Source organism: Lacerta agilis, chromosome 6, assembly GCF_009819535.1.
Source record: "Lacerta agilis isolate rLacAgi1 chromosome 6, rLacAgi1.pri, whole genome shotgun sequence".
Lineage (NCBI taxonomy): Eukaryota > Metazoa > Chordata > Lepidosauria > Squamata > Lacertidae > Lacerta > Lacerta agilis.
In genome coordinates, this window is record NC_046317.1 from 12,918,457 (window position 1) to 12,936,959 (window position 18,503).

At 40.3% G+C, this 18,503-nt stretch overlaps 1 protein-coding gene across 1 annotated transcript; it reads left to right on the top strand.

Annotated features, from left to right (window-relative positions):
• The first annotated feature begins 598 nt into the window (after positions 1-598).
• Positions 599-11,959, top strand: RO60 (Ro60, Y RNA binding protein). Its single transcript, XM_033151397.1, has 9 exons — positions 599-844; positions 3,065-3,667; positions 4,332-4,552; positions 4,698-4,844; positions 5,943-6,080; positions 7,029-7,145; positions 7,871-7,984; positions 9,822-9,968; positions 10,596-11,959. The coding sequence occupies exons 2-9, from the start codon at positions 3,088-3,090 to the stop codon at positions 10,746-10,748; spliced, it is 1,617 nt and encodes a 538-aa protein (XP_033007288.1). The 5' UTR covers positions 599-844; positions 3,065-3,087; the 3' UTR covers positions 10,749-11,959.
• Positions 11,960-18,503: the final 6,544 nt, after the last annotated feature.

The window sequence follows — 18,503 nt, forward strand, 5'->3', positions numbered from 1 at the left end:
GACCTGAAGTCCCTTTGCGCGTGCGTGCGTAGGAACCTGCTACTTACCGAACAGGGGGCAGTAGGGGGTTGTGTCGCCAGTTCGTGGAATGGTGGTTCCTCTCCGCCAGGCATCCAGCCTCCCTGCCTAACCACCTTTCTTTTCGATTATGATTCTGTATTTAGTTATTCCCTTATGGGGCTCAATGCAGGCAACAGATTTTATTTTTAAAAATACATGCTTGCTCGAGCTTCGTTAACTGAAGCGGCTATTTTCTCTTCGAGCATCTTTCCGTTGCAGGACTACAGCTCCCATCAGCCCCTGCAAACACGCCAAATGGCCAGGGGATGCTGGGAGTCGTAGTTCCGCATCTTCCGGCGGGGTGTTAAAGTCTCCACACACTTAAAAAGCGCCGCTAAGCTCACTTCTGAGGCGCGGAGGCCCAACCTTGGAAAGTATGGAGGCTCCTTTTCCCGTATGAAAAGGGATACATGGGCGACGCCTCCTCTCATTCCTCCATAAGGGAATTTTATTTATTTATTTATTATATTAATAAAATCTCAGGGTGAGTCATAGGCCAAGCATGAGGAGAGAACTACTGCTTCTCGCTCCATCCGGGCCTTTGTTTTCGCGGCGTGAGGGAAACGCCGGCCGGGAAGGCGGGGTCGGGCGCCGACATCCGGGTCCTGGGGGATGGCCTCCCCGAGCCGCTGCATCCGGGTCCTTCTCTCGTGAGGGAAGTTGTCAGGAGGCGCGAGGGGTCCTGAGGCGGAGAACGAGAAGCCTCCGAGCTGCCCGCCGGCCGGACCTCCCCACCCGCGCGACCCGTCGAAGGCCGCCGAGGGAGCCGCTTATTGCCGCTCAGGTACGGCTTCTTCCTCGGGCGGGGGGAAGGGCCGCGACGCCGGAGGACCCGCCTTGTCCGCCTCCCTCAGCGGCTCGGGCGTGTCGTCGTAGGGAATCCGCCCCTCGCCTCTGCTCGACCTGAAGGCCTGGCGGCGGCGCCCAACCTTCTCTCGCCGCCCCGAGCGCGCTCTTCCGCGCTTCCTTACTCCACACACGCGTTCTCACGCTCACACGAGCGCCGCGAACCGACAGCAGCTGGCTAGGCAGTGTGAACCGGCGGCAGTTGTGTTTTTGTGCGGGTTTGTGTTGCACCCCCCCCCAATAGCTTTCAAACTCCTTTGCATTGTACCTTTAGCACCAGTTCAGTGGAAGACTGTGCGCATAAGCAGAGGACCTCACCGTGCATGTTGTTGGGTTTGTTTTGTTTTTATTACTTCGTTTCACCTGTAGTTTTATTTCGTATTTTCATGCTGTGAACCAGCCCCGAGATCTTCGGGTCTTGAAGGCCGGTATACAGATTTAATAAAATAAATTGACGTCATTGGGCGACGTGTGTGTATGTATTTATGCACAATAGCTCAGCAGCCTTGAAAAGGTGTCGAAGTGCTGTTGCCTGGTCAAAATACGAAACTTCGCAGGAAGTTTTGGAAGAGCGTGTTTTGTATATCTGACAGCTGAACGCGCATACATAGTGTAAACATGGTACAGGCTACAGATTCAGTGGCTCCTCCGGCAGAGACCTGCCCCTGTCTGGGTTAAAACCAGGGAGGGAGGAGAGAGCCTTTTGGTTGTTCTGCAGTTGAATAGGTTCATCCCTCTGAGGGCCTTTTCAGTGGTGCCCCATTTGTGTAACATCCTTCCAGCTTAAAGAAGCCGGCAGTGATGGTTCTGTTAAACAGTTTTCACCCTCCAAAGCATGTGTTTATCGAGTAGAGTGGGGTTTTTTTGCTGCATCCTGGCTTGCTGTCCTGCTTTGGTGGTTTTATCTGCCTGTTACTTGAGATTGATGGATTAATGTTTTTATTGCATCCTGTACTTGGATAATTTGTCAAGGAAGAAAGGATTATATCTATCTATCTGGAAGGCAAGATTGGGGCTCAAAACTATGTTAGAATGTGGGTAGTGAAATGATTTCAATTTATGTTCAAAAATATGACCAATGTTTTATTTTGTGTAATATCACTGTGCCATTATAACTGGAACTTGTCTAGCACAAATAATTGCAGCATATCATTGGAATATTATCGTTATTAAAACAGCAGCAAAAAACCCACACGTGTAACAATAATAGGTGCATCTCTGGTAGGGCATAGTATTATATCCCTGAAGCAGCTAGCACGTTTTGTTTTTTTTGCTATGATAGTATAAACTCTTTGTTCCTTAACTTAAATAAGTATTCCTCCTCCGATATGCTTGTCCTGAGTTAAAAGGGATTTGAATGGTTTTGGAGAAAGGGCCGCAGTTCAATTGCAGAGCATCTGGTTTGCACACAGAATTCTGAGATTCAATCCCTGGTGTCTCTAGGTAGGTTTAGGCATGGCCTCTGCCTGAAACTTTTGGAGAGCCTTTGCCTGTCAAAGCTGAGTTAGGTGCATAATAGACTGATTCAGTATAAAGCAGCCTTGTATGCTTGCTGCAACAGTAAGTCAACAAATGGATGTTATTCTGTGAGTGCCAACAGCAATTCCCATATCTCAAACATTAAATCAGAAGAGTTGCATGGGAAATGTGAAGAGTTGTACAGTTGTAAAGTACTATGATATATGAAAGTGTGTACAATAATTATTCTAATGTCATATAATAGCATAGAGTACATAAATAACTTTATTGAGTCCTTCTTTCTTAAAGAGTAAAAAAGTGACTTTGTGTGCATGGTTGGCCAACTTATTCCACTGGTGTGCTCAAATATATTTTATCAGTATTCAGGTGCCAGCACCAAATGTTTCATGTCAGCACAAATAGGTTCATAGGACTTAACTGGTTTTATGGATGTGTGCTGTTTTAAGTGGGCATTGGCTTTTGCTACTGTTTATTTTCAAGTTTTTTTATTTTATTTTAAGAACTTACGAGGCTGTAACATTTAGATATAACTTCTGGACAGTAGCAGAATCTCAGAATTATGGCAGAGTACTTTTTGTGCAGCATAACTATATCCATGCAGATTAATAGATCTCACTATAGATAAGGTAAGCCATAGAAATTATATATCTATTTGAAGCATTTCCCTCCTATTTTTCAGGAGCCTCCTAACATTGAGAAGCAATGGAAGTAGCAACAAGTCAAACACAACCTTTCAATGAAAAGCAGCTGCCAAATTCTGAAGGTGGATACGTGTGGCAGGTTACTGACATGAATCGACTGCGCCGTTTTTTGTGTTTTGGTTCTGAGGGAGGTACTTACTACATCAAGGAACAAAAGTTGGGCTTCGAAAATGCTGATGCTCTGCTGAGGCTTATTGAAGATGGCAGAGGCTGTGACGTGGTACAGGAAATAAAGACGTTCAGTCAAGAAGGGAGGGCAGCAAAACAGGAGCCAGCATTGTTTGCGCTTGCCGTTTGTTCACAGTGTTCTGATTCAAAAACAAAACAAGCAGCTTATAAGGCTGTCCCTGAAGTTTGTCATATACCAACCCATCTCTTCACTTTCATTCAGTTTAAAAAGGATCTGAAGGAGGGCATGAAATGTGGCATGTGGGGCCGTGCCCTAAGAAAAGCTGTTGCGGAGTGGTACAATGGGAAGAATGACATGGCTATTGCCTTAGCGGTGACAAAATATAAGAAAAGAAGTGGCTGGTGTCATAAAGATCTTCTCAGGTTATCCCATCTAAAGCCTGCAAATGAAGGTAACAACAACTGGGAATTTTCCATTACAGCTATAATTGTCTGGAGTAAGCACTGTGTGTTTGAGTGTGTAAGAAATGAACTAACTTAGTTGGTCTCTAAGGTGCTACTGGAAGGAATTTATTTTATTTTATTTTGTTTTAAGAAATGAAAGAATGAGGAATGAATCCTGCATAAAACTGGGGAGCTGTTGTTGCGTAGGCTCATTTAGACATTGCAGAAATGAGTGACAACACACTTTGAAATCAGATACTTAGACAGAAGTGTAACTGTGATTTTACTCATGGCTTTCATCATAATGGGAGAAACAGTCCTTACTCTGTTACAACCATGTTAAGTAGAATGACAAAAATCTCACTTAAAAAAAAACCACTTTTTTACTTATGTATGGTCCATTTTATTCTATACAGTGAAATGAAGGGAAAATTTGTCTCAAATCGCTAGTAATTTATTGTTTTTTTACATTAACTGAATTATGTCTGATCATAGTTTTGATATTTTTCTGCAAGCTGTAAATGTAAATATTGATGTGCATTTGCATATTCTGCTGTAGATAGCCCGGTCACTTACTTGACAGTGGGGGGGGGAACTTATTATTAACCATCCTGTTAATAATAAGATGTTATGCAAGAGTTACTGAGTATAGCTTTTTTCCTATTTCAACAGGCCTTGCCGTAGTCACGAAGTATGTAATGAAAGGGTGGAAGGAAGTCCAAGAAGCATATAAAGACAGCAAGCTGTCTCCTGATACTGAAAAACTGTTAAAATATTTGGAGGCAGTGGAGAGGGTGAAGCATACAAAGGATGAATTGGAAGTGATTCATTTGATAGAAGAATATAGTTTAGTTAGGGAACACCTTCTGACAAATCATTTGAAATCTAAAGAGGTAAGTGCTTTAAATTTGTTATGTGCACTAACTGTGTAGTTAACTTGATGATGTATAACTGCCTGTTGATTCTTTAATGGTAAAATGTAATATATCCCCATTTTAAAACACCATATCCTGGTCTTTCTATCTCAATCTGTATAAGGTGTGGAAAGCATTGTTACAGGAGATGCCCTTAACAGCAGTGTTGAGGAATCTAGGAAAGATGACAGCAAATTCTGTTCTTGAACCGGGAAGCCCAGAAGTAGCAACAGTTTGTGAAAGACTAAGAAATGAAAAACTTCTTAAAAAGGTGAGACTCATGTGTATTATGCTAATGCAGCTCTGTGCAGTTGAAGTAGATCATTCCAATAATAGAAATTGGTGTTGAAGGTGTAGCTACACTTGCAACTTAAAATAGCAATATCACAATTAAGAATTTTAAAATTGTAAATCTTGTTTGAAATATATTGAACCCACAAACAGCATAGAGATGGAAGAAAGTTGGCCACTATTTCTAGTTTAAGGAATTGCGGGTGTTGTGGATAAGGTTATAAAAACAAGAATCTTATGAGGTCTTTCCTGCACATTGCAATATGTTCAGAAAATCGATATTGATCAAGGAAAATGTTGGGAAGCATTTTCTCAGAAAAGCATGAAGTATTGTGGAATTGACAAAACAACAGCACACTATTACTATCTCCACCATTCTGAGTACCATTTTTAAGGACTAGCATTTTGTAGGAAGAACAGAAACCTTTTACCGGTACTCAAATGGGAAATAAATCTTTCTTTTACTCAATTGAGAAGAGGGTTAATCCTGCAATGAGGGTTCTAGAATAAGGTATGATGGAAAGTGTAGAAACACATTAATTGGAGGCAGAGGGTATTGATGTTGCAACACAGCTTAGATCTGATGTGATGTAAGGGCATCAGAGAGAAGTTGCTAAAAACAACAACCCTAAAATTAAAAACCTGGATATCTCAACATACAGTCGTACCTTGGTTCTTGAACAGAATGCGTTCCAGGAGTGCGTTCGACTCCTGGAACCGTTTGAAAACCAAGGCGTGACTTCTGCTTGGCTGCAGGAGCGTCCTGCAGCCAATTAGAAGTCGTGGAAGCCACGCCAGGCGTTCAACTTCAAAAAAAACATTAGAAACCCGGAACTCTCACTTCTGGGTTTTGATTGTTAGAGAGCCAAGGCGTTTGAAATCCAAGGTACGACTGTATGTTGTGTGGACATCTTGAAATTCCCCCTTTGGTGTAAAGTGAAGATTACAGAAAAGTTCAGAAAAAGTAATGTAAGCTAGGATGGTCAGAAGACAACTTAAGATGACCACACTCTTTTTTGTATTTAGAATATTGTTTTGTCAATTACATGTCTTTGAGAATGCAGCCCTCTTTTTCTAGGCTCGAATACATCCATTCCATGTTTTGGTTGCACTAGAAAACTACAAAGGAGAACGTGGTTATCGGGGGAAACTTCGCTGGCAACCTGATAATGACATTCTGGAAGCACTTGATGCCTCATTTTACAAGACCTTCAAGGTAATTGTCAGTTGTAGCTGCAGAAGTTCACGCCTGTTTTAACGGCATGTTGATTTAACCTTTATTTTGAATCTATCCATACATACACATAGTATAAGCCTCCAGATGAGCAATCTTCATTTATGAAAGTATTGAATTTTAATAATAAAGGTTTAAGGACAGGATGATTGAAGTGTCTTAAGGACTCTGAAAAACAGAAATCTTTTGCTTCTCTGCCTCCTTTCTTTTCCGGGCTAAGTCCCATGGAGACACATTCTGCAGATTATGCTGCTTCAGCCACTTCTTACTACTGAGTTCCCTGAGGCCTTGTATTTGGGAGAGAGAGAGATTATAAAGAACAACAACTTGTGCATCCTTCTCATACTGTGTGGTCTACTGGTTCTGGTCAAGAGCCAATGTCGTGCCTGTAGCATGACTTCCTTTGCTCCAGAGTCTCTCAAACAGATCTGGGGACCTGTGGGGAGTGGGGGTGGGGGGGATGGGACGACGATGATGACCAGTTTGCACAAGCTGGTTCCCTTACTGTGAGAAGCGAAGTTACAGGGAACCAGGCAGAGGGCCTTCTTGGTAGTGTTGCCCTCCGTGTGGAGCACCCTCCCTTCAGATGTCAAGAAGATAAAGAACACAACTTTTAGAAGACATCTGAAGGCAGCCCTGTATTGGGAAGTTTTTAATGCTTGATACTTTACTATGTTTTTAAATATGCTGTAAGCTGCCCAGAGTGGCTGGGGAAACCCAGCCGGATGGACGGGGTATAAATAATATTATTATTAATTATTATCATTATTATTATTATTATTAGCAGATGACCATAATTTGGACATCACCCTCTTTTTCTTTAAGGTAGCAATTTCTTTTACTGATATTGCTTGTTCTCAGTGTATGCTTATGCTATGAAAGCATAATAACCACCACTCTCCCAATTTACTTCTCACACTCTTTCTTTAGACAGTGGAGCCAACAGGGAAGCGTTTCATGCTTGCAATTGATGTCAGTGACTCTATGTTCCAAAAGGTTTTGGGTAGCGTGCTGAATGCTAGTACAGTCGCTGCAGCAATGTGTATGGTAAGTTACGTTTGTTTTACCAAATTATTTCAACCCTAATTTGAAGGTTGAAGTAGCTTTCTCTTTCATGCCCGGACATGCACTCTGTCTACATACCTAATCAAGAGACACTTAAAAACTTAAGTGGGGCGTAGTGTAAGAGAGTAGCTTGTGATGCCTTAGAGAGTCTTTCCTCATTTTTTAAAGGATTACTTTAAAAGATAAAAGCATGCTTGCAAAGCAAACATAATGACCCCTATCTAACTTTTTATCATCTAAAAGTATAATGCAGATTATCATGCATGTATTTGGGGTGGTTGTAGAAAACAAACAACTTAGTGAGGGAGCAGCATCCTCCTTTCTACTCCCAAATGTCTCACATTAGTGCATTTTAGAGCAATGCCTAGAGATGTGAAGGCCTGGGGGAAGTACAGGAAAAAATTTTTTGGGGGGGAATGGGTTTCCTCATAATTCTTCCATTTTCTTGCTAGGCCTTCACATCTCTAGGAAGGCACACAGGAGCCACCCTGAGCAGCAAAATAGATACAAGAGGATGGAGTGATAAGTTTTATTGAGAAGTACAAGAGGAGAGGAGTTGAAGAGTAAATGTGGCTATAGCAATGGACACTGTGAAGCTCCTGAGACAGACAGTGGTACCCTTAGGTCTCCCTTCAAAACATAGAACACAAAATGGAAATAACAAGGCTTAATTTTCTGTTTGCTGTTTTGTTTAACACTCTTACCAGGTTGTTGCACGAACTGAAAAAGATTGTCATATTGTTGCCTTTTCCCATGAAATGGTCCCTTGCTCGGTGACTGAGGACATGACATTACCTCAAGTGTTAAATAAGATGTCTGAGGTATCTAAAGCTTTTATTTTTGTCTCTTAATTTTATATGTGGAAGTTCAACTAATTGTTCTGAATTGTGAAAAGGAACTACTGCTAAACTTTCTCCCTCATTTTGAACAAAATCTTTTATAAATAATATTTTGAAGTATCTTGTTCACTTTCAGATTATTTTTTCACCTTTTAATTAAACTGAAGCTACTTTTCATAATATTTTCATGCAATTTTCACTGTTCATCAATCTATATATAATCTTATACATATGGACTTGGATGTAAGTCCACTTGTGATCAATGGGAATTTCCCTCTAGTAAGTATATTTAAGATCTTAAAATCTGTGATTAGTTTATTCAAAAAGATGGAATCGAGACCTGTATCAAACATCAATAGACTCAACCAAATAATAACAACAACAACAACAACAATTTATTTATACCCCGCCCATCTGGCTGGGTTTCCCCAGCCACTCTGGGCGTCTTCCAACAGAACATTAAAATGCAATAATCTATTACATTAAAAGCTTCCCTAAACAGGGCTGCCTTCAGATGTCTTCTAAAAGTCTGGTAAAGTAGTTGTTTTTCTCTTTGACACCTGGTGGGCAGGCGTTCCACAGGGCAGGTGCCACTACCGAAAATGCTGTCTGCCTGGTTCCCTGTAACTTGGCTTCTCGTAGTGAGGGTACCGCCAGAAGGCCCTCGGCACTGGACCTCGGTGTCCGGGCACAACAATGGGGGTGGAGGCGCTCCTTCAGGTATACTGGACTGAGGCCGTTTAGGGCTTTAGAGGTCAGCACCAACACTTTGAATTGTGCTCAGAAACGTACTGGGAGCCAATTTAGGTTTTTCAAGACTGGTGTTATGTGGTTTCGGCGGTCGCTCCCAGTCACCAGTCTAGCTGCCGCATTCTGGATTAGTTGTAGTTTCCGGGTCACCTTCAAAGGTAGCCCCACATAGAGCGCATTGCAGTAATCCAAGCGAGAGATAACTAGAGCATGCACCAATCTGGCAAGACAGTCCGCCAGCAGGTAGGGTCTCAGCCTGCGTACCAGATGGAGCTGGTAGACAGCTGCCCTGGATACAGAATTAACCTGTGCCTCCATGGGCAGCTGTGAGTCCAAAATGACTCCCAGGCTGTGCACCTGGTCCTTCAGGGGCACAGTTACCCCATTCAGGACCAGGGAGTCCTCCACACCTGCCCGCCTCCTGTCCCCCCAAAACAGTACTTCTGTCTTGTCAGGATTCAACCAAAATACAGTATAGAACTAAAATTCATTTTTGCTATTGAACATCATTATATGTACATGGCACTTTACATAGTTGCATGCCAAAATCGAAGAAAAATAAAACCCTGGCATTAAGAGTTTACACCATAAATTTCAAAAGGAGGAGTAACAGGGAGAGAAGGAAGAGACAAGGCTAAGATGGAAGACCAAGGGCAGTTGCCTGTATTTAAGCTTTGTTGCAGTTGAGGCTGAGCATAGATTTGAAGTGATATTGGAAGGTAGAGGAAGGAAGAAAGAGACATTATATAGGAGTTCTAGGGATAAGGGACAGAAAGAGAATGTGGCTAACATTGTTGTAAGAATAGGAGTCTTTGGGTCAATTGCTGGCAATAGAGTTTGAGTAAATGTTGAGGACAGGGATGTAAAAGGAAATAAGAGCACAGAGAGATGCTAGGGTAAAAAAGTTTATGCTGGATGCTGAAGAGTATAGGAAGTCGCCAGGGATTTGCGGAGGGCTTCTCAGAGTGCACCAGTGTGAGAAATGAGTAGAGTTTTGAACCGAAGTACAGTTCCCATCTAAAACGTCTGCTGACTTGTTTTGTTAATAATGGTTTCTTATTTCTCCTAGATTCCAATGGGTGCCACAGATTGTTCTCTTCCAATGCTATGGGCTCAGAAGACAGGTGTAGCTGTTGATGTCTTTATTGTGTTAACAGATAATGAGACATTTGCTGGAGAGACTCATCCTTCCACAGCCTTGAGGACGTATAGAGAGGTAAAATGCCCTTTGTACAACTTTGTCATAAAGTTGATTCTGTAGGAAATAGATGATTTTTAAATAGTTCCCAGCTCTTAAAAGGATGGCTATATTGCAGAAATAAAAACACTCTTCAGAATCTGTTACCTGTGGCAGTTGAAACTACAATACTAGTGGCTGGCACACTCTTAAAAATATTCCAGTTTACAGTGCTCTGGTCAGTATCAGTGTAAGGTGCTGTACTTCTTGGCTCTTCAGTGGGTCTGCATCATGGTCAACCAGATTTGTGTATGTGTGGCTATAAAAGCTCTCCAGAAGCTAAGCCGGGCCAGTAAGAAAATGATTTCCGTAGGTAGGACAGAGAGGCAATGGCAGTAGGAGAGCCAGTACAACTTCTCTGTTGTCCTGTTGTGAAGCGGTGGGGGATGTTATTGTAGTGGAAAACAGATGGAATTGGAAAACCCAGGGAAATTGTCAATGTATACTGTCTTGCATTCTCCAGAAGCAAAGAGATGGGGCAAGTCAGCCAGGTTTCCTGTATCTGTCACAGTAAAGTGTAAAAGACTTGGCTTTTGTAAAGAGTTCGTACTTGGTTGTGCAGCTGCACACTGGAAACAATGTGCATCTTTTTTCTTCTTCCTTTAGAGAATGGGTATTCCATCCAAGCTGATTGTTTGTGGATTGACATCCAACAGCTTTACCATTGCAGACCCAGATGACAGAGGAATGCTGGACATATGTGGCTTTGACACAGGAGCACCAGATGTCATTCGAAACTTCACTTTGGATTTGATTTAAATCTGTGAGCACCTGCTTTACTGAATCTGTTACTTGCTGAAGACTTTGACCTGGGACTTACCAGTCAGATTGACTGACTGTACTAACTTATGACTGAGTTTGACGCATCAATTGGAAAGTTGAACTTTTTTAAAGGGGATGTACAGACAAGTAGAGGCAGAATCCACTTTCTGGGGAGATTGTTTACGTCTGTTGCATATAGTTTTAAAAGAGCAGTGGAAAGCCTTATAGAAATACCTATGGAACACCATATGTGTTTAATTTTATTAATAGCTTACCAATAGCAAGGTATTCCATCAATTTATACATTATTTTCTGAGAATAATTTTATTCTGTTACTTTCAGGATGGGAAGAGATTTTAACATTTTACATTGTGTTGGGTTAATAACTGTTTGCTTGAGTAGCTGTTACTCATTGTATTGAAAAGGAAAAGTGAGGCCAAGTCTGCACTACAGGTTAACTCACTTTTATTAGTGTGTGTTGGTTCACATTGTGTACACACTTACTTTTGGCAACTTGCTGCTTTCAGTGCTCCTTTTATTTGTAGGTTATTCTGTATCTACAAGTGTTGGGATATTTTTTTGGACAATGGATTGTCCCAAGGGATATGTGGGTGGTGTTTGGTCTTCAGCCTCCTCCTTCATCATTCCTTGTTTCAAAACAAGTCTTGCAAGAATTGCATGATTTCGTAGTCATGCATTCTCATCACACTAATTCATGAATAAGCATATTTTAAATTTTACATGTTTGCTGATATGAAGAAGGATCACCAAGCAAGTTTGTCTTTTTGCACATTTTTATCAAAGGCAAATGAAATTACAAACCTCACCATTTGAAGCACAGGGACAGAGAAGTAGAGAGGATTGTTGGCAAAGATAAAAATTGTGACAAGTAATTTCATGCTGGTAAATGGTGTAGGGAATATGCCCTGAAACAGTCTTTTAAGTGTGACAGCACTGAACCTGCACAGGTTTCCAGGTACTTTGAGTGCAATTGATGCCAGTGAGAAGCTAAATTCTAGTCAACAGTGATTTGTGGTATACTATTAGTGCAGACAAAGCCCAGGGACCAACCTTGTAGTTTTCAGCTCTGTTGTGTACAATAGGGAAATACTTATGGAATGCACTAGACCACACAACTGTGATAGGGGTACAAAAGCTACATATAGTTTAAACCGAATGGGGGAGTTTTAATTAAATTATAATGGGTTGTGTTTTTTGTTTTTTTTGGTCTTTTCCAGAGCTGAATGTATTGGTACATACTACTACCATTACCTTATCTATGAGCATTATAGGTAACAAACTGCCCTTCTTTATGCCTTGTTCACTTTGTTCATTTCCTTCTACCAGCTTCTACAGAAAGTTTCAATATATTGAGTTCTTCTTTACAGGGCATTAGTGTTAATCAGTGCAACTGGTAGAGCAGAATTGATACTTATGCATGTATATTGGAGTCCTGAAGTATGCCATATAATACAAAAAAATAACAACCACACCCTTCCTTTTTGATGTTTTAGTCATAGGTTGATAAATTTCTTTCAAGTGTTCTTTTGAAAACATTTCTCAATGCAAACACTAATCTATTGTCAAAATCCTGTGTAATTATAGCAAAGTAATTATACAGTGCATTCTGCAAACATTTTATAGTCCACAGTTTGTATGGGCCTCGGCCTAGTAAACATTTGATTAAATTGTAATGAGCAGGGATGCAGCAACTGCCTGCTTCTTATCCAGTCAAAAGTGTTTGCACTGCATTTTGTATAAGGTACCTACTATAGGTGCTTGCATTTTTTCACAACTTCAGAATGTTACTTGCAAATGCTATTTCTTTTATTTTTAATGCTTAAAATGGCTAAAGGAATCCAGGAAATCACAATTTGCAATTGTTGCAGGATGTGCATCTTAAGACACTAATAGTTGTGTAAGTAGTGGCATATGTTTAATACAGGACTGCAAAGTTTGACTAAGTGGTAGAATAATTCATTAAAAATTTTGATCAAAAAGATTAATAGAGTAACACATTTTCAATAATAGTAATGTAAGTACTTCAACTGGAAATGCCAGGCATTGTCTTAGAAAAGCCCAAGATTAATATATTCAAGATAATTAATAATTTGGTACAGTTCTTTAGAAGAAAATTGTTTCTGTAATGGCAAAGATGCATAGTTACTTTTCTGCCCTCCACAGAATCAGCCATCCATCAGAAGCAGCTATATTTAAAATTTTGCCGTATGAAGTACTTGTGGCTGCAATCTCTTGACAAATGTTTTTATTAAAGGAGGCAAGTGTCTGAAAATGTTACCTCAACACTGTGCTGCTTTTCTAATATCTTGGGTGATATTTGTTTTAAATTAGCTCTTGTGTACACATCAGACATTATTTCGTTCTTGTTAAAAAATAATAATCATTCTGTTATGAGTATTGTGCCTCTTCCTGTAGAGAGATTCCCTACATGGATTAGATGTGTGATTGATCAACAAATACTATTGACAGTTACTGACCAAATGAACAGAACTACTGCCTTCTCCCTAGGTATGAGAATCTCAAAAGTACAGAAAATGGTAAATGATAGAATAGGAAATTGCTGCTAAGTGTGAAAATAGTTGCTACACATACGTTACTAACATAAAGTATGCTTTGTACAGCATTGGTAAAAGTTTGGTGTAAACATTAGGCAAGTCAGAATAAGCTAATTGTTCAAGTAGAAAGACGCTGACATGACTTTGTGTGGCTTTAGCACAAATTTAATTCATTGAAAACTAAAAGGAATAGCAAATTAAAAACAAACAAACAAACAAGGGGGCAGGCCTAAACAAAAAACAAAAAACGTTTGCAATCCCACCCATCATTGCATCCACTGTGTTTTGACTATATGCAAGTTTGGCCATGCCTGCCCCAAACAATATCAGTGATCCTTTTAGATCAATTTGTGGACTTTGTGCCAGTATTTTATGAAAAAATGTAGGAGTTAAGCCCTGTTTCCCAGACGTTTGTCTACAGTATACAAATGTTTTCTCAGGGATATGGCTAGCTATTTTGATTTTGATGTCAATATGCTATGAAATTCAGTCCTGCTTTTTTCTGCCTGTGTTGCAGAAGCAGCAGAGTGTAGCAGGTAAGGAGGAAGGAAGGAAGGAAGGGAGCAGCAAATCAGGTTAGAAGGTGAGGTGTCATAATTGGACCTGCATCCAAGATGGTTAAAGGCTCTTAATCATTCTTCTATGTGCTATTTATCTCTGTTGTGTCCTCTATTCTGGGCACCCCCGTATTGCAAACAAATTACACAGATCTCAGTGGTACATAATACAATAGGTTCATGTGGGCAGAACAGGCCAGACTTCAGTTGGTTACTAGGTAGGTAGCATAAAGTTTTGATATAGGACAGGTTGCTAAGCAGCTATGAGTGATTGAGTGCTTGAAGAAATGGAATGAATGTGTCTGCAAAAAAAATAAAAATAAAAATAAAAATGGTTAGCATTTGGGTAAACGAACAGTTAATTCCGAGTTAACAGTTTTTCATATGTTCATTATAATGGAACTAAGTTATTAACTCTGGGAAAGTCCTATATATGTCACTGTGGAGATGCTACTTGAGGAGTCTCTAGAAAACAAAACCAATACTGAGAAATGATTGTAGGAATAGCATACATGGGTACTTGGGGGGGGGGGGTGGAAGAATAAAAAAATTAAGGCCCTAATGCCAAAAGAAGTATTGAGAAGGAAACTGTATTTCCTGGAAAGTGTGTGGATTCCTTCAAGTGCATGTCTTTCTTCAAATGGTAAGACGCATAATTACAAAAACGGTCTAAATTAATAATCAGAAAAATGAAGACTTTAGCAGGACTGATGAATGTGCAGAGATGAGAAAAAAATTGATCTATTTGAAAAGGGATGCAATTAGCACTTTATGGGTATTGGGAACACAAATTAAAATTTAACTGAAATTGTTCTTTCTGTTTCTGTATGCCGTTTGAAACCTGCATGTTACATAGGAGGATACAAGCCCTTACTTTTTCTGCCCATCCTCTCCACTTCTCCTCCCCCCCCCCACCCCATGAAAGCTTCTACTGGCAATTTGAAACCCCAGGAAAATGTGGCATATGGCACAGATGGGAAGAAAACGGGCAGGAAAACCTTGTTACGTGAGAGGCCTTCTGCTCACGGAAATGTGGATGCAAGCTGTTGTAAGGCATGAACTGATTAATACTGATAAGTAGACAGTCCATAGACTATGAGTGCAATCCAAGGCCAGGCAGGCACTGGTGCCTTGTGTGTGTTTCTGTGGAGTCCATGTGCTTATGAGAATTTCCTGTTGCATGTGCAGAATACTCCTGAGCTCATGGAAGAGTACATTAAATCCCTGGTGTGTGTCACATCTTCTGGCTCACAAGTCGTAAATCGTTGAGGGCCTATGGAATACACCATGACGTTACTGTTTTTACATACACTAATTCTGAATATATTTTCCTTTGGTGTATATATAGAATTTTAATGCTGCCACATCTCTCACTACAGAAATGCTACTGTCTTAACTTGAGACTCTTTCAAAACCCAGCTGCTGCTTAGCCACCATTCATTTTTCTCATTACTCGATTTACAGAAGTACATGGGAAGCGCTGAATGAATAGTGCTCTAATCTTTCCCTTTTCAGTAGTTGTTATAGCGGTCATCTTAATTCCCCTTTCTCCTTTTGGCCACTTTCTTTTCTGAGGTTTGTCTGTTCCAGCTATGATTTGTGCTGCTAGTCTGACCTTTGTTCTTTTTTAATGATAGATATATATATATATTTGCTATTTCTTTACACTTTTGTAAAGGTGTTCTTTTCTGTTGAGTAGTAAGGTAAAGGTAAAGGGACCCCTGACCATTAAGTCCAGTCGTGGACGACTCTGGGCTTGCGGTGCTCATCTCGCTTAATTGGCCGAGGGAGCCGGCGTACAGCTTCCGGGTCATGTGGCCAGCATGACTAAGCCGCTTCTGGCGAACCAGAGCACCCCACGGAAACGCCGTTTACCTTCCCGCCGGAGCAGTACCTATTTATCTACTTGCACTTTGACGTGCTTTTGAACTGCTAGGTGGGCAGGAGCTGGGACCGAGCAATGGGAGCTCACCCCGTCGCGGGGTTTCGAGCCACCCACCTTCTGATTGGCAAGCCCTAGGCACTGTGGTTTAACCCACAGCGCCACCAGCGTCCCTCGAATAGTAGACAGAGCCTATAGGCTGATGCAAACACAACAATTTCTTTAAACTGGTTAAGCGAGAGGGCCTTAAATTTGAGTTTAGCCTCAGCAATGGCTAAGGGTTACATCACCACTGGTTAATGCTAACTATGATTCACACATCATTGGGATTTTTAATCAGCTTCTGATTTTTCATTCTGGTTAGTTAGTGCTAACCATGATTAACATCTGTGCCAACATACCCTTCAATTGGGTTGAAGCTTTTCTGGGAAATTCAAGCTGGCTGGGTGGGTGGCAGTGAGCAACCAAATAACTGGCTCCCAAGTTTTTAGCCATGGCTGGGGGATCAGAAAGTATTGAAGCTGCTTAGCCCTGTGGTGCAATGACCTCTTATGGCCATAGCCTCTGATGGTTTCATAAAGCAGCTTTGTGTACTCCCACCTTCATACTGGAGTGGGATCGCATGTATTTGAATGGCACAAAAGGACTCCAGTTGAGATGGTTTCACTAGAGAAGATTAGTAACAAGTTTGAGAAATTGAGGGCCAAGTTAGGCAGAAAGCAGTGGGACACAAGTTGAATGGTACTTGTTGAGTACAATTGAATAAAAAAAAAATGAGCATAGAACAATGACATTCTTTTTAAATAAATAAATAAATACCCGATTGTTGTGCTTTGTTCTTTTGGTATTTCCAAAGTTCTTTATCTGAGCAAAAGCAGTAATTCTATTGTACAGCAGGACCCATTTGCTTGAAGGAAATGTTTTAGTTGCCGCTGGTTTCCTTGCCCAGGAGAAAAAACAGTGCTTTACAAAGTATATACTCAAATTAATGCTCACCAAGCTCAATGAAAAATGTCCTAAAATAAGACAAACGTGGAAATGCTTCAGTTGCCACCAGTTTCCTTGCGGAGAAGCAAAAAAAGTGCTTTACAGTTAAAATGCCCTAAAATCAGACAAACTTGGGGAAGGCCGGAATTAATTTTTGTGGTATTAGAGATGTGTTCTTGGACTCACAAAGTGATTGAGAAGTTAATGACTATTGTGGAAGTTTGAATGTACTGTACATGCATGTGGCTCTGCCATTTTTTTCTTTTATTTTCATATACCCTGAGTTTGGAGTATAGGAAAAACACGAGATGAGTGCACTTTAGTATGGCATAGTATAACCTTATCTATGAGCACAATAGGTAACAAGCAGCCCCTTTAAGACCTTGTTCACACTATATACCTGCATTCTGGCTAGGCTAGAACACAGTGCTTGTAACATCTGGGTTTCTATGAGAAGAAAATATTTTTCATGGAGGAGCTTTCAACCATCTGAGTCCCCACATAGTCTGAAGTGCATGTTGATCACCTTGGAGAGAACTCGACCTTGTATTCATAGTCTAATTTGAGCAGCTGTTCTCAGACTAATGGTTTGTTAAAGCTACACTTACATATTTGGAGCAATACAGGTCCCTCTGTAAGCAAATGCAACCCACTTTATTTGCATTGTGTGCTTTGCATTAAAAGGTTACCAATTTGTATGTGTAATGGTACAACAAAGCTAACTATCGCTACAACTGCAGTGCTGCTTAATTTTTTTAGATCTAAATAAGGTTAACGTAGGATGTGGTGGCATTGTTTTAATGGACTGGTAAATAGGGTTTTGGTGTTAGCTTTTTCTACAGAATGAAAAAGAGCCTTAATTGGGTAAACAGTGGTGTTATTGTCTAGAATGCCTTAAGACGTGTATCTCATGAAATGGGCACTCATTTGAATCTGTAGGTAGGCAACTTTCCCCCTAAATAATTGAGTTCTGCCTTAAGCCACACCACCCTGAGATCTGAGAGTGTACAATTGAACAGGCTAGCATTGAAATAGGAAATGGGGTGGGTGGGAACAGGTTTTTGTGGTAAAAGGATAAAAAGGGTAAATGTCTTAGAAATACCGGTAATTAATTTTACATGTTAATGTAGCATTATAAAGGCAAGCTAGACACCAGCATTTTGCATGTTTATGTTTTTGCATTTATTGGATGGAACTATATTGTACTGTGGGAAAACCCTATATACAAAAAGCTGTTCATAATCCATAGACCAGATTAATTTAATTTATTAATATTGTGGGGAGATCAGTTTTCACTTGAAGGTTCAGTTTCGGTTCTTTAAGAAATGTTGAGATAGAGATATTTACCAGCATCTGTGCAAAATGTTTTTTTTTAATGGTATGTTTAGTGTGAAATGTGTTTGTTTGTATAATTGGTAGATTAGTTAACTTAACAGGGTCATAAAGAACTTAGCAAAACTTTAAACTCTTGCAATGGCAGGATAAATGCTGTTATTCAGGGCTCTATGTTGTGATTTTTGTTTTATATATGTTAAAGGTGCACTATGTCATTCAAAACAAGAAGGAACACTGCCTATGAATCACAAAATTTATCCATTTAAACTTTTACAATTGAAGTTTATACATTTGGTTGTTTGCTTGTATTTTGACTAAATTTGCTGCTCAGTTTTTTAGATTTAATAATTGCCTTCTATTGGAGCAAAATACATTACTTGTGAATGTGGCTAATGAAGCCCTTATAATCACTACC

What these genes read in the sequence shown, in the direction of transcription:
- RO60 (XM_033151397.1), top strand. Translation starts at nt 3,088, where the DNA reads ATGGAAGTAGCAACAAGTCAAACACAACCTTTCAATGAAAAGCAGCTG. An exon ending in TCTAAAGCCTGCAAATGAAG is followed by an intron (nt 3,668 to 4,331) that starts GTAACAACAACT and finishes CTATTTCAACAG; the next exon opens with GCCTTGCCGTAGTCACGAAG. An exon ending in ATGAAAAACTTCTTAAAAAG is followed by an intron (nt 4,845 to 5,942) that starts GTGAGACTCATG and finishes CTCTTTTTCTAG; the next exon opens with GCTCGAATACATCCATTCCA.